General features: G+C 37.6%; 2 protein-coding genes across 6 annotated transcripts in view; one reads left to right on the forward strand and one right to left on the reverse strand.

The window, feature by feature from the left end:
• The window catches only part of LOC127623556 (transcription factor IIIB 90 kDa subunit-like), a 90,314-nt gene that overhangs the window by 19,187 nt on the left and 54,351 nt on the right, over nucleotides 1–16,776 (forward strand). Inside the window, exons 5-7 of the mRNA XM_052097943.1 lie at nucleotides 1,170–1,201; nucleotides 4,203–4,275; nucleotides 13,976–14,125. Of these exons, the coding sequence (XP_051953903.1) occupies nucleotides 1,170–1,201; nucleotides 4,203–4,275; nucleotides 13,976–14,125 (255 nt within the window). The remainder of the gene's footprint in view (nucleotides 1–1,169; nucleotides 1,202–4,202; nucleotides 4,276–13,975; nucleotides 14,126–16,776) is intronic.
• Nucleotides 3,373–10,939, reverse strand: LOC127623557 (BTB/POZ domain-containing protein 6-B-like). Of its 5 annotated transcripts, XM_052097945.1 has the most exons (5): nucleotides 10,825–10,939; nucleotides 9,021–9,315; nucleotides 8,831–8,921; nucleotides 8,620–8,738; nucleotides 5,777–7,635 (listed from the first exon to the last, which is right to left on the reverse strand). In XM_052097945.1, exons 2-5 carry the CDS (start codon nucleotides 9,224–9,226, stop codon nucleotides 6,603–6,605), a joined length of 1,449 nt encoding a protein of 482 aa, XP_051953905.1. In that variant the 5' UTR covers nucleotides 9,227–9,315; nucleotides 10,825–10,939; the 3' UTR covers nucleotides 5,777–6,602. The 5 variants fall into 5 exon arrangements, with proteins under 5 accessions (XP_051953907.1, XP_051953908.1, XP_051953904.1 ...); XM_052097947.1 differs by lacking the exons at nucleotides 5,777–7,635; nucleotides 10,825–10,939 and adding an exon at nucleotides 3,373–3,895 and having other exon boundaries at nucleotides 9,021–9,816; XM_052097948.1 differs by lacking the exons at nucleotides 5,777–7,635; nucleotides 10,825–10,939 and adding an exon at nucleotides 3,375–3,871 and having other exon boundaries at nucleotides 9,021–9,816.

A 16,776-nucleotide genomic window follows, 5' to 3' on the forward strand; every position in this document is an offset into this window, starting at 1 on the left:
ATGCCAGGATAGTATTACACCACCTCTTTCTCTCTCCTTTTACAAAAAACATATAGACATACTCACTCTCACAGGCAAGCACCTTCCTATCTGTCTGCTTTGGTCACACCCAGACCTCTGGTCTGCTTTTGTATAGTGTCAGGCTCGACTGGGTGCCTGGTGTGTTGTCTAGAGTTGCCAAAGGAGAATTGTTACCTGTGCCTGGGTGGGGCTCATTCAATTGCATGCTGTGATCCAGAACTTCATGCTAAAGAGCAGAAAAAAAGGACTCTAGCACTTTACAAATAGCCAAACCCATTTGAAATTTTGCCCTATTTTTAGAATTTGCACTCTAACTAAATGTCCCTGCATTTTAATTTTTTGTTGCATGATGTAGCTGCAATTTTTGTTTTTGCACAGCCTTTAAAAGTATAACTCATCCAAATATGAAAATTCTGTCATTAGTGTCAGTTTCAGTGATCATTCATTTTCATTGCATCTTTTTTTAATACAATGAAAGTGATTGGTGACCAATGCTAACATTCTGCCTAATGTCTCCTTTTGCATCACACAGAAGAAAGTCATATGGGTTTGGTACAACATGAGGCTGAGTAAATGATAGAACAGACTGGACATGGCAGAATATTAATCTTTGAATGAACCAACTATTCCTTTGGGAGAACAAATTTATCAATTTCACTGATGTCAGTCATTGAAATATAAATATTTATTCTTGTCAGGATTTAGGCCGTAATTAAGGCTGTCAAGAGTCCTGATAGCAAGGGATTATCTTGTCTTGTAGTGATGCAAGTGCTAAAGGGTCATTTGTCACCATGGAGACACGTGCCTCAGGTGCTTGTTTGGGTGAGGTGTGTGTGTGTGTGCCACTCAGGTGAGGAGTAACAGATGGTCAGAGTGAATCTCTTGCAGAGATAAGGAGATCCTGCCTGAGGCCTGATGGTGGAAAGAGTTGATCAATAAACATGTAAACTCCCCTGGTGACAGTTATAGAGCCACCTGATACTTAATTAATCACTGTGACTAGGATTGACAAAGTTGAAGTAGGATTGACTCATGCTTAAATTATGCTTAGCTACATTTTTGGACAAAGTTGTTTTGTTGAACCTTTTTATTTGATAATTTCTGTCATGTTTTTATTTATTTATTTCACCTCCTTAACTGATCTGCAGACATGCTCCTTGACCTGAGTGATCTTTTACAGGTTTGCTCTCTTTCACATTTTTTCATCTTTTTTCAAAACACTTACTCTAAATAACATGACTTCCTAAGCTGCTATGGTTGGATGGTGTTTGACCCTGAAATGAAATCTTCTATGACAATATAAACCCTCCGTATGACTGCAATATAGAAATGCTGTAAGTATGAGACTGTTTCGACATGAACAGTTAAATTATTGTACAGTATGTGATATAACAGTGAGCAGACACCAGTTTTATTGGGAAATGACGTAAATAACGGCATTTTCTAGTTTCAGAAAAATATCTCAGCTCTGTGGGTCCATTCAATGCAAGTGAATGGTGATCAGACAATTGTAGCTCTAACAATCACATAAAGGAAACATATAAGTAATCTATATGACTAGTGGTTAAATCAATAAATTTAAAAGCAATATTATAGGTGTGGGTGAGAAATAGATAAAAATGTAGTGAATGATTTTACACATTAAAGGGATAGTTCACCCAAAAATGAAATTTCTCCCATCATTTACTCAGCCTCATGCCATCCTTGATGTGTATGACTTTCTTTCTTCAGTAAAACACAAACAAAGATTTTTAGAAGAAAATCTCAGCTCTGTAGGTCCATACAATTGAGTGAATGTTGATCAGACCTTTGTAGCTCCAAAATTCAAATAAAGGAAACATATAAGTAATCTATATGACTAGTGGTTAAATCAATAAATTTAAAAGCAATATTATAGGTGTGGGTGAGAAACAGATACAAATTTGAGTCCTTTTTATACTAAAATTTTCACTTTCATGTTTACATCTGATAGTCACATGTGGTGCCTGTTTAGTTTCGCTTGAACATCTAAAAGTAGAGTAAAAAAAGGACATAAATATTGATCTGTTTCTCACCCACACCTATTATATCGCTTTTAAAGATATTGATTTAACCACTGGAGTCATATGGATTACATTTATGTTTCCTTTCTGTGATTTTTGGAGCTACAATTGTCTGATCACCATTCACTTGCATTTTGAGGACCTACAGAGCTGAATTATTCTAAAAATCTTTGTTTTCGTTCTGCTGAAGAAAGAAAGTCATACACATCTGGGATGGCATTAGAGTGAGTAAATGATGAGAGACTTAATTTTTGGGTGAACTGTCCCTTTAATGTATTCAAATGTCATGTATAAATATATAATATATAATTGCTAGGTTTATAAATAGTTGATATGTGATTAGCCAGATTTGCAGGTGGTGTAGAATAGCCGATATACCATGCACATAAGATTAATTCTACATTAATGCACCAAGTTGCTTAGTAACGGTCTGTAGATAGGATAATTAACTATATACTGTGAGTTGGCACAACAGTTGTTTAGTGTAATATTTATTTAACACTAGCATCTTTTATAATATTGCTGTTGCTGCTCTTTTATAAAAGCGAAAAGACACTTGAGGCCATGCAATAAAGTGATTTTACCACTGTCAAGGGGATAAAGTCACTGTAGCACATGGCTTTTAATGCCTTAATGCTTAATTAAAAGCAAGATACTGTAGTATTTCATTTGTCTTTTTGTTAAACAATACACAGGATTGCCTTTATGACAAGATACCGTACAGTTTTATTAGTAGTTATATTAGGAGCAGACATTTGAGTGCTACACAGCTGGTGTGATGTTATTTTTACTCGCCCATTTGTCTAGGGAGTATTGCCCACTGAGCTCTATCTAGTATTGAACAGATGTTGAGAGTTTGAGGCGGAACCAGGCTGAAATATGACATGAATCTTTAGCAAGTGCAGACACACACAAATCTGACACACCCCAGTTTTCTATGCTAGGGTCCCAGGCTAACTAGGAACCTGGTGTGAGGTTATAACCCCCTTCTTCAATATTAGGGAGCATCTGAAGTCCTGTTTTAAATCATAAATGTAAACATTGTAATATTAGTGGACTTTTCTTACTAAGAGCTTAAAATGGATTGCACTGATTCTTGAGTACTGGGACAAGACAGGCTCTTTTTTGAAAAAGGAATTACTTTGGATTAATCTGTTAAGCTTGTTTAAATGTATTCACCTTGTTTTGCAACGTCCTGCTTTAATTTTCTCACAAAATTAGCAATTTACCTCTATATAAATAGCTCTAGAAAAAATTAAGAGACCACTGCAAAATTATCAGTTTCTCTGGATTTACTATGTATAGGTATGTGTTTGAGTAAAACTAACATTTTAGTTTTATTCTATATAGTACTGACAACATTTCTCCCAAATTCCAAATAAAAATATTGTCATTTAGAGCATTTATTTGCAGAAAATGACAAATGGTCAAAATAACACAAAAGATGCAATGTTTTCAGACCTCGAATAATGCAAAGAAAACAAGTTCATTTCCATTTTTAAACAACAAAATACTAATGTATTAACTTAGGAAGAGTTCAGAAATCAATATTTGGTGGAATAATCCTGATTTTCAATCACAGCATTTCATGCATCATTCTACCAGTCTTTCACATTGCTGTTGGGTGACTTTATGCCACTCCTGGCACAAAAATTCAAGCTGCTCGGCTTTGTTTGATGGCTTGTGACCATCCATCTTCCTCTTGATCACATTCCAGAGGTTTTCAATGGGTTTCAGGTCTGGAGATTGGGTTGGCCATGACAGGGTCTTGATCCGGTGATCCTCCATCCACACCTTGATTGACCTGGCTGTGTGGCATGGAGATCAGTATACTTTAACAGTAAACATAAGCACAATTACCTAAAATTATAACCTTAAAATTTCACCAGAGCCTATGGATGGATGGATAGTGATCATGTCATAATTTTATAATTGAATGTAATTATATATATATACATTTTTTTTTTTTTTTAAGGAGCACATCAAATACAATTATTTGTATTAAATAATAATCTAAGGCAGGTAAAATGGTGGGACAAGTTTTATAAGTATAAGTTTAAAAAAAATCAGTGATTGTTCAAGTTAAAACCATTACAAGGACTGAAAGATTTGTTCTCACTGTCTTCTACTTTACTGTAGGTTAATGTGTACATTTTGGGAAAGACATTCCTCCTGTTGGCTAGAGAGCTCTGTATCAACGCTCCAGCTGTTGGTAAGTCTCTCTCTAACGACCTCTCTGTGATATCTGTATTGTAATTAAGCTAACCAGAGCACTGGTTTTGTATGAACCTAATTAATATAGCAGCCAGGATTTCTCCAAACAATTAATTTAAACACCACGGTTGGATCAATACTAGTAAATATAATCTTTTCATCCGATTTGACCAATGGATTCTTAATTTCATCAAGAAGGACGAGAGTGGAAAATGTTTACTGTTATTGCATCAGTGTAAGGCAACAGCTAGTAAGTATTTGTATAAGTAATCATCCAGACAGGGCTTTGCACATTTAGTTTTGAGCTATAATTTCTCTACATCATAGTTTGTATATATTGTATAATTCAAACAATTTTTGGCACAGCCTGAAATTGCATTACCCATGTGGAAATTACCTTCTTAACGAGTTGCAGTTCAGCTGGTTATAACTAGGGGGCACTGCATCATATCAAAAAAATCTATGATGGGCCATAAAAGTCATTGCAAACCTCTTTCTGCCTTCAGTGCACACAATGGGGACAAAACAAGTCTGCAAATGTTAAACAGATTCATCATATTATTAGAGAAAGGAGACTTTCTATCCAAAAGACACAACAGACAGCATCTCTGTGTTAATATACTGGGCATAATCCCAGAATGCAGTCTGATTAGCGGTTCTCCATGTGTCATAATTCCATATTCATCTGTTTTTTTTTATTTTTTTTTTTAAATCTGCCGTTTTACCAAGCTGCATCTGCTCCATGTTTACTAAACCCTCAATTAGAATGCAAACGGTAAAGCAGCAGATTCTATGGGCTCAATTCAAACAGACTCCCTATTCAGTTCCTCATGCAGCCTGCTGGGGATAATAGGTTCTTTATGTGGCCTTTCAAGATGAATATTTCATTCACACGTAACAATCACTGTCTCATTTAGACAAGCCCTCTGTGGTTGCAATGTGTGAATGTGGGTTCATTTTTTATTTCTTTTTGAATATAATGCACATCATAACCTGGGAAAGACTCTTATGCTAAGGTCAGTAATAGTTGAATCGTGTCGCCTCAATCTGAATTACATTTAAAAGTGCATATATAAACACTCTGAGGGAATTTAAAGTACCGTATAGATTGGTTTGTAATGAATGTATAGATTGTGTTCAACCTAGGGATGGGCATTTTCCAAGTTATTTTGTAGTAGAGTACTCTTATCCATAAAATACTAATAATCGAATACTTGTAAGTTAACATTTAAGTAAACTAGTATGACACATAAGTGAAATGTATTTTGTCTTAGTTAACAAAAATGGTTTTAAAATGAGCTTCAACATACTCGATGAAATGAACAATATGAATTAATAAAAATAAAAAAGGGGGAGGGGATTAACAAAAACAGTTTTAAAATGAGCTTCAACATACTCGATGAAATGAACAATATTAATTAAAAAAAAAAAGGGGGGGGGGGGGGTGATTTAGAATCACCCAGAGCTTGAATAGAAACCAATATTGATGGTATTAGGGTAATGTATATAAATATAAGTTTAAGTCTACATAAAGCCTATAATATTTTTTATTGTTTCACATGTCCTTAAATCAACAAAACTAGTAACCAAAGTTGGCTTTTTAGAAAAGGCACTCTGCCGGTGCGGATGCAGAGGGAAAGAACCTTTAATTCAGCATTATAATTCAGTCAGATGTGCAAAGGAAAGTCAATTTGCATTATTCATGTAGTGTTTTTAATAGTCAAATAGCTGGTGCAGAACAAGTGCTTGATCCCTAGTTCCCTAGTTCAACCTCCCTTGCTATTGATGATGGATGTCAGTACTTTCACCTTCACAAAATTCTGTGTAGACTTATTGTATGGTTGAGTCTATTTACAGATAGGGGAAAACAACTTTTGGCTTGAGTCACAAAACGTTTATAATCTGCAATTAAGGAAGCTGATCACTGATACAAGACATTTTATTTGTCAGGCAGCATCAAGCGGCAATCAAATTTATCTCAAGTTATGTACAAAACATGACACACTGACTAGTGGCTTCCATCCACTATAAGAGCAGTACAATTATCTGCGTGCACACACACACACACGCACGCACGCACGCACGCACGCACGCACGCACGCACGCACGCACGCGCTTGCTGCAGCATCAACAATTAAAATCAAATATATAGATTTTATTTTTAATAAATAAAGCTGAAGAACATTCCTTCAATCAAAATCTGCCAGTCCATCCAAGTTCTCAACTGCTACATTATGAAGAAGGCAAGAGACTCATGAGACCCTGTATTCAAACCATCTAAATCCACTGAGCAGAATGAACTGCTATTTAAATGTCCTTACAACTTTAGGCATAGAAGACCAGCTCTGGAATCTGACCCCCCTGCACTCCAGTTCCATTGGTACTGTCTGAGGAACACTGGAACTGGAAAGTCACCTTTCCACATTGTACTTCTGTCATACCCTCCTGTCCAAAGTAACTAAGTTCATTCCCATCCACCACGGCACTGACTGTGTAGAAGGCATCCTGCTCCACTTGAACTGGGTGTTCAAACCATACAGAGAATGTGTTGCTGGACCCATCTGAAACAAATTTAGTTCGGTTCTGGGCCAGGGTGACTCCTTGGCGCTTGAGTTCAATCTTGATACTGTACTCTGCCTTTCCGCCACTGGATCCATACAAGCCAAGCCCAGCGATGAAGATCCGCTTGTCCACAGCAAACTGGATGCTATCGCAACGTCCACGGTAGCGCCACTGGTTACTACGGTATGCAGAGGACTGGAAACGATGGCAGCGCTGTGGCGTCAGACCCTTCCTTTTTTGAAGTGGGAACTCCAGCTTAGGCTTATTGGCTGCAGTGTACCAAAGGAAGACATCATGAGTCTCTTCCAGTGTTAAAACGTCTGATTGTGCAGCTCCATTTGCAAACTCCTCCAGGGTCATTGTAGGGATGCGAACCAAGTAGAGGGCCTTGTCTAACACTGCCCTTTTATTACAAGCCGTTTGTCCCAATCCTTGCCTTTTGCATTCTGCAACAGCCCATTCAAGAGCAGCCTGGAAGACCACTGCCTCCCGGGTGTTGAGAGTCTCTCGCTTTAGTATGATCTCCAAGGTCTGAAGATCAATCTCACAGAAACCTTCAGAACAAAGGGCCAGCTCAGCCTGAGCATCAATGACCTCCCAGCACCGCTGGGTCAGCTCAGGCTCCTCGAACAGCCGACTCTGAGATAACAGCACACAGGCATTTTTGGCCTCCAGGCTGGTCTCCAAAAAGGTGACACAGGCCTTGGCCAGTGCAGGCACTATATACTTTTTGGCAGCGTACAGAGTGGCCAGCACCGTGTCTGCTTCAAGTTCAATCTCATCACTGTACATGTACCTGGATGTGATAAAAAAGAACTTCGATCAACAATCTTCTTCCAATAAATGTATTTACTAGCATTAGGTTTTTCAATGATAATAGGAAAATAATCATCAGCATGGTCAGTACGTTTACATGCAGTTATAATCACACTACAGCAGGCTTTTGCGTAGTCAAGCTACAGTCTTCATATGTTTGCCCATGCATACATGAAACAATGCGTAATCAAATATCTGAAAGGACGCCAGCTGAGAAAGTGGCATACGCTATCTTTTGGAGCATGCGCACAACGCAGAGGACATTAAAATGTATAAATGCTGGATGAAGCCGAGCCTTAATCGCTTTATCTTTGTCTGTAGTCTGGCTTGGCAAAAACCAAACTAGTATGATTTCAATATAACTAAAGCCCAAAGTATACTTCGTGATCCTAATCTCGTCATCAGCAGAGTGCGCGAGCACTAAAACGCGTAGCACGATTTTTCTAAATGCACATCTTTGAAAGTGTCCACAAGATGGCAACACTCACATTTGAGCCGTTGTCACAAAGAAGTGCTAGAAGATATCATCTTCACCAAATAATAGGAGACAAAGGTAAAATCAACAACAATGGATGTGCACACCAAGAGCATGTGTGTGTGTGTGTGTGTGTGTGAGTCGGTCAGGAGATACCTGCAATTGTATAACTCTAGTCTGAAGGAATATAAAGGCATCTTTGTTGGTGTAAACTTCTGAAGAGAAATAGTCCAGTGTCACGTCAGAGCATGCATGTGCCAAACGCCTGTGAATGCGAGCAGTCATATGGAGTACACTTTGACTGGCTCACATTCGACTGTATGCAGACGCTGAGCGTTTGCAGCAAAATCGAAGTATACTTTCGGCTTAAAGCATTTACATCACATTTTAAAGAGACAAAACATTGTTTTAGTCCAACTGAAATCAAATTTGAAAGAGATAATTCAGTTATATTGCAACATCATAACATGTACAAAGGGAAGGACTTACTTTAAAAGTATTAAAAAAGCAGCAGGCTCCACGTCAGGAATATGAATCTCTGATTCTCCCTCCGCAAGATCACCGTAAAACATGGCACCAAAAACAGAACTCCCCACTGCCAACACGTACTGAAAGCACAAGTGATACACAAAATAAAATGAACAGACAGTTGATGAAAGACACACTTAAGATGCGTTCTGACCCAAGAGGATGTGCTCACCTTATGTGCTGGAACTTTCTGGGATTCGCCAGGAGGACCCACAACAAAATGAACATCTGCCATGAGTTCGTTATTGAACATCAAAGCATTCCTGAAAGGAACAAAATGCAACAAAATATGATGTTTTTTTGGATTGGTAATAGTGTAGATGATTTGAAAAGCAAACATATTGGCCAGAATGTGCCGTTACCTCTCTCGCAAGGTCGGATGAGTGGATTGCCAGCTTGCAGTCTCAACGTTATTGTTGTTGATGTTCTGCTGAGTGGCAGTTGCAGTTGGTGTGGTCACCGTTTGAGTGACTTCGGCGATGTTTTTTTTGCTTGCTGCGGTTACTGCTGTCTCGTTACTGTTTGGGAGGTTGGTATTTATGCTGGCAGGATAGAGTTCTGCAGCCATCTTCTTCCTCAAGGACAAAGTCACGATTTCATAGCATACTGGCAGCTTGCCGAGCTGTTTCCCAGTCTTTCTAGTCCTTTTTATGGTTTCTGGAAGTAAAAGGAAAAACGTCAAGAACTTCATGATCCTGCCATATAGGCAATCTGGCGTTGTTGGCATCAGCAAGTCTATCCACTAGTCTGTCGTGTAAATAAAAGGCAGGTGCACCGAAATCAGCTCCCTAATTTAATTACAAATTACAAGCCCCGGTCACTCATTTGCTACACAATACACCTTCCCATAGGGTTATTCCGGTTGAAGAACGAAGCAGATGTCTTGACCAACCCAGAGCACATTTACAAAACAACATTAACGTATCCGTCCAGTGGAAATATTTCAGCTCGAAGACTTTTTCCTCTTTCTCATTGCATCCTCAACCGATAAAGAAGGATCCATCTTCAAATACTGTCTTTATACGGCGTAAGTGATACAATATTGCAAAGGCGGACTTCTGGTTAAATAGTTGAAAGCCGGTCAGAGATCCGAGACGACTAAAATTAGTTCAACTTGGTGGTTGTCATCCTACATATCTGTGGCGTACTCTCTCTCTCTCATCATCTACACTGCATTTTTACTCTGTATTGTAAAGCCCGTTTTGTGAGACGGGAGAGGACGCCCAGCCCTCTGTTGACAAATCAAACCTACGAGTGAATAGAACGTCAGCAGCCCAGAGGCGCCTCCCACAGCCGAACAGCCTGCCCCTCTCGCTACTCACACAAGCAGTTATTAACCCTTTGCGCATTGTTGACAATATATGTGCACGAAACCATAAAAATGCGCTCAATAATAATAATAATAATAATAATAATAATAAAACAGATCATCTAAATTAGGGCTACTCACAGCGAACGCGTCTTTGCGCTAAAAAGCAAATAACAGAACGCGGTTGTCTCGAGACGCGTTTCTTTAAAAGTTAAAGTTCTTTTGACTTGAGACGACGTCCAAACGCTGGGCTTTTGCACGAGACGCAAACAACCAAAGGCGTCCGTCTAGCGCAAGTTTACATTGAAAAACAGCGCTAAAGGACGCAGAAACGCGATCGGTGTGAACGGCCCCTAACAGTAGCGACACACGAAAACCTGCGCAACGCATTGAGGGGATTTTTTTGGAATAAAGTAACTTTTTCAATGGCCCTTCAATAACGCGCAATACAAGACGAAACACTGTACCAGTGTAACATTCCAGTCACCGTTCAGCTTCATTTGCGGTTTCAACAGCATCGGATAAGTCAATATGCTGATGCAGCCTTAAATGTCTCAACAAACTGATGCTACTGGGATACATTTTAGCTCAGGAGGGGGAAAACATCTGCAACGAAGTGCTCAGCCTTACTATGCAATGCTGTGATCTAGACTGTTTTCATCAATAACATTTGCGATCACTGATTAGAGCGTGAAGTTTCATTCGGCTCGTTGAAAAGAGATAAAGTAGAAACAGTACAGATGATCTACCCTCCGCCAAAACGGCACTCAGTCGAAGTAATATTAATAAACGTTCGCGATTCAATAAACCAATAGCTGCAGATGAACTTAAACAGCGCATCATTAGTCATTCTTTACCTTATCGAGCCCAATGAACAGCAGCTGGCAGGAAAATACATTCAGGTTTGATGTTTGAAGGCTCGCTGGCAGTCAGGAGCCATGTTAAATCCAGAGTATGCTGAGCGAGAGGGGGTTGGGCTTTACACCGCTTCCCCGGATCTCCTACAGAGGGCTCCGACGCTGGAAACTGGATCCTTTGCCTACGATTAAGCGGCTGATGTTTCTCACAAAAGTTAGACAATTATATTTGTATATTTATAAATATATGCACCTGAGCACTTTTTATTAATTTTTTACAAGTCTCTGTAGAAGAGAATTTCTCATGTACATTTTAGTGTAAATGTATTGAGGAATTGCTTATAAAAGGTATTGCAATATGCAGTACAGACGAAAAATAGGTATTGTACAAACTGATATTAACCTCCTGAGACCCGTGCTTTACTGCTGTGTGCATTTTCCATTTCATTTTTAATTTTTAACTAGTAGCACCTTATAAAAACAAACTTTAAATAATACCAAGCTATAGAAATTCAGTTTTTGTTTTCATCAAATTGCTTATTATGTTTCCAGAAGTGTTGGTTATTTATGTTTTTGAGACGTTACAGATATTACAGCTGATCTATAAAGCTGAATACACTATTTGTATTCAAAGTAATGGCCAGCATCGTCCAATCACTTCCAACCATGTTAAAATAACATTTTGCATTACAAAATTCTGAATCTATGTACTGATTACTATTATCCCATGTCGTCCAAATATCATCTGCAGCCTGAAGCTGAACTTTTAGTCGAATTTTAGGTCTGAATGCACTTAGCTGCAGTGCACCCTTGCTCCCTTGATCCTTATTTAGTGAATGACTTCCAGTCTGCTGTCTGTCTGCACTGGTCTCAGAACAGTTCGAAATGCACATGTTTTTTTATACTGTCACCCAAAACTCCTTATCTATTTTCAATGTGTCCAGAACTCTTTAGAACTGGATAAAATATATATCAATGATTTCATTTTTTTAATTACTATTAAAGTTATCATTAGAGTAAATTTCCTTAAAACAATACGTTGTTTTATAAAGAATAAACATCTATTTCACTTGGGTCTTTTTTGACCCACATATGCATTTAAGGAGGGTACATGAAGTTGCCTGTGTTCAGTGTTTAACACTTTTTACCCTCTGGCATGTTGTGTTTTCCTGCTTAATAGATGAAAATATAGTATGATTATGCATTCCACTCCTGAATTTCTTCATAATAGCATACTGTCACAAGAACAGTGCAACAATTCAAGAAGTATATCTTTCCAAAAAAGAGTGAGTTTGATCTCTCAATTTATTATGAACTTCTATAGTTTCATGTGGATGTTTTCTTTACATTACCTCCTTGTACTGCAATATTAATCATATAATCAGAAGTATGATTATCACTTCTGCCATGTACTAATTGTGAAAGGTCTTGATTAGCAATTTTCTCCTACTGTGTCAAAATCAAGCTTTCCCCCTAACTAGCAAATTATAATTTTAACAATCACAGACATGTAAGACAAGGTCAGACAGAGACTGGTTGTATTTAGAATATTTAGAATCTGATCTGACCTTGAAAAAAACAAAAAACAATGAGTAATATTATTTTAGTACTAAAACAAAGAACAGCATCCAAAATTTGGGACCTATTCCATTCATTTTATGCCCACAACCATTATAGGGATCATGACATGAGGGAACAAATTTTCCTTTATCTTTTGACATACGTATAAGAGGTCATTGAACTATAAAAACATACTGTTTCAGAACTCAAAACTTCCTCCTCACTGCAAAAAGAGCATTTGTTGAAATCAACCTGCCAAAACGACTCATTCTGCATTGTGATGTTACACTGTGGTAGACATTTGCATCTGACCACCTTCACCTACTTTATCTTATAACTTCCGTAGCATGCCCAGTTGTGGTCAGCAGTAAGATGGCAAGGAGAAAGCAGGTCAGTCAAGAGCAGAGAGCCAATCATAACAGGTGGAGTTTACTGTCAAGTCTTAAAGCAGACGCAGCACAACAATTACTGACACAGTGTTTCTGACAGAGGGTCAAAATGAGGGTGAAAAATGATCATTTTTGCAAATATATAATTTGTGCAAAATATCATAAGTGAACTTCAAGGAACATTTGTTCAAGGAATGGGGATATTAAATAAATAAATAAAAAGGGCATTTCATGTCCCCTTTAAGGCACACTATTGTAAGGATGTTAATGTTACAGCTGGCACATGAAGTAGGTTTTTAATAGTTAATTGTAGTAAAAATTAAATTATGAATCAAAGTTTGTTGTGAAGAGAAATAATCATAATTCTTTCTGATAATTAATCAACCCTTACACTTTGCTTGCTCTTTAATGGAGTGTCTGTTGTTTTCTGTAAAGAATATGTACTTGACCTGCACTGCTGTCCGCAACTCTCAACATGAATTATTTTAATTGCCTTTATCTAACAGCTCTCACATCTATTTAATTATTTCTCTCTATATTCATTTATCAATTCTCTTTAATCAAACTCTGACAGCTGCACAGTCTCACAAATCAGATAATTTTACAGGTATTAGTGAAAGAGGACTGAAATCAATTTATATAGTGCTGTATGTATAATTTCAAAGAATGTTACTTGAAAAAAATATTGTATCTAAAATGATTTAAACTATTTCCTGTTTTACAGATGGCACACAGTATTTGCTCTTTCAACCACTCTGCCCTTGTGCATTTAAATTATAATTTAATAAATTGCCTTCATGTTTAAAAAGGCCTGTGACAGTGACATTCTTGGGGGATATTATTGAAACAATACAGCATGTCTCTTAAGTGCAGGTGCAGTCCCCATAGTGTAGCCTTAGATAGCATCGTAGCTGGCCGCTTTTCTGAGATTAGCTCATTTCCTTCTTATTAGGACAGCAGTGATATTTTGGACTTTATTGGGGCAGCAGAATGAGTTTACCAAAGGATTTAGAAGTAGGTGGAAGTGAGGGATATTTGTTCCCACGAATTGTCTCCAAGCGAAGTTTAGAGGTTCCCATAGGAAGACTGTTCTATATTCATCAATGAGTCAAGGAGAACCTCAGAAAATTTATGCTGTTCTTAATCCCATGAAAGGACATCAGCTACTGCTTACTCCCAAACTTTTTGATTTCTGTCTATAGATCCATGTCTGTACATTCCACGTTTTGCACACATGTTGGAGTTTGGTGAAAAGACCCATGAGGTTTCGATGACTGCCCTCAGACTGTTGCAAAGGATGAAACGAGACTGGATGCACACAGGACGACGGCCGTCAGGCTTATGTGGAGCAGGTAGATTTTCTAACATTCAAACGATAAACCCTCAGAGAGTGTCATATTTGGAGGTCTCTTAAATCTCAGTCATTTGTTTGTTTCGGATTAACTTCCCTTCTTCTTCTTCTTCTTCTTCTTCCTTTATTTATATAGCACAGTTTAAAGCAAGACAAGGTTGAACAAAGTTCTTTACAACAGGGGAGCGTCTCTAAAAACGCACCACCACAACAATGAAACAAAAATAAAGCACAATAAAACATTTATAAAAACAAATACATAATTTAAACAGACAGTTTACACAGCATTAAAAGCTAGAGAGAAATAGGGTGCTTTTAACATTGATTTAAAAATGTAAATAATTTGGGCTTGTCTTATATGTGGAAGATCATTCTTTTTTTCAGCCTTTATATTTTAATCTAGTTCTGGGAATGGTCAACAATTTGGGATGAAGTATGATGGTGCAAGGTTCTTCAGAGATTTGTAAACTAATATTAGAATTTTAAAATGAATCCTAAAATGAATAGGCAGCCATTGCAATGAGGCTAATACTGGAGTAATATGTTCATGTTTCTTGACTCCTTTAGTGAGTCTAGCGCAGGGGTGGGCAACTATTTTGGTAAAGGGGCCACATCGGGCTGTAAGTAGTGCATGGGGGGCCACATTGTATTCCTTTTGAGATACAATGTTCTGCACTGATTTGGTTTTTGTATCTTTTAAGCCCAGAAATAGTTGTGTACTCAATTTTCTGAAGTGTATCTGTGAAACTATTCTGCAATTGCCTAAAGTATTGTATTGCTCTACAAAGGTAGATCTCTACTTCCCTGTTAATTTATTATTCAATTTAAGAATCTCTACATCAGGGGTCTGTTTTAATAAATACAAAAATTGAAATTTATAGACCTTTTAATGTTTGTCGCAAAGCGGGTAAGTTTACTTCTTTTTTTCTAAAACTTTACCCGTTTACATGCTAAAAGGGTCATGATGTGGGTCTCCTGGATGGTTTGACTTTCAGTACACAACTGAATAACACCGGCTGCATGACTATGATAAATTATTACAGTGAGAGTCAGATTAACATACAGGAGTGAAGGGACTTCAACATTTCTAAATTGCACAAATAAAAAATACATTTACATATTCGTTTCTGACTTGCTTTTGCTCGCATGTCAATGATGCCGAGATCTACTTTTATATTTAATTTAATCACTGAGAAGGTTTACCTGCAAAGTAGCACCAAACATCACAAGCAGGCTCAAGAATGGACACAGAGTAGCCGTATGACACTTTTCCTTGAGCAGACTATTGCACTTCAGATCGATAAATTTGTTCAAAGTGGAAAGCGAGATAGAAAAAGTGCACTCACGTGCATGGTTGCCAGATTGCACAATATAAGTATAACATTAGGCAGAATATTTCCAATTTGTGCAAGTATAAATCTCAAACTGGGGTTGTTGCATCTCTTATCTGGCAACCCTGAGCATGTTAAACGCTTGTGGAGATGCGATGGTCCCAATGCAAGTTGAAAACTGAAATATCCAATGAAATAAAAAATAATATTTTATGATAAATGAGCATTAAACCATGTGGAGGGCCTGATCCGGCCCGCGGGCTGTATGTTGCCCATGTCTGGTTTAGCGGCTGCGTTTTGAACAATTTACGGACATGCTGAAGCTGTGGAATTAATTCCATAGTGAAAGGAATTGCAGTAGTCGAGTCTAGATAAGATAAATGCATGTATTACTCCCTACCAGCAGATAAAAAAGGTTTAATTTTTGCTAAGAGGCGTAGATGATAAAAACTCCCCCTAACTACTGCGTTTATTTGTCTTATCCATTTTAAGTTTGTTATCGAGTAAAAATAAATGCTGTAAAGTTGCTTCCTTTGTCAGCTTGAAATAAAAATAGTCAGTGTTATTTCAGTCTACAGTTCTCTTTGTCTGTCAGATCATAAACGAAGCCCTCACTTCATGTGCTAAAAGTTTGACATGGGGAACTGCAGCCCTGAGTTTTATAATGAGGATACATATCATGATAACTGCAAGTACCACCACACAGATCTTGGTGCCCTTTGTAAAGCAGAACACACTAGTCCCACTCATGCTCTGTCATCAACAAGGTGCCCTGGCTACATCTCTAGTTCAGCCCTCACTCTGTGTCTCAATTTTCCCTTCTAGCATCCGCTGCTGCAATATGTGAATAATTAATAATTCATCATTAATCATTCACAGTGTTCAAGGGAGGGTGGTTAGTGTAAACACCAGTTTTCTGTATTGAAGTTGATTGAGTAAGAAGGTAAAGTCTACTTGTCTTTACAACTCTCACTCTAAAACAGAGACATAAAGTGCAAAAGATTTATGAAGTCATTTTGTCTCGTTTTAATATTGTCTAAATTACGAGACAATACGTATTGCGATACACTTGTCACGATTCGATATATATCACGATAACCTGATTAGATCTCAATTTAGCTTTTAATTTCAATTAATTCTCCAATATTTCATTTATAATGTCCATTGTGCTTATATACAGTATGAAAGAAATGATCTTTCAGCTAATTCTGTTATTCATTATACAGGAACCTTCTAACTTGTTCAATTAAACGTTTTATTTTATCATTAGTTTTTCATCATTTTGGTGACATTTTAGCTTTTTTTAAATATAAATATGATG

Source organism: Xyrauchen texanus, chromosome 30 (genome assembly GCF_025860055.1).
Source record: "Xyrauchen texanus isolate HMW12.3.18 chromosome 30, RBS_HiC_50CHRs, whole genome shotgun sequence".
Lineage (NCBI taxonomy): Eukaryota > Metazoa > Chordata > Actinopteri > Cypriniformes > Catostomidae > Xyrauchen > Xyrauchen texanus.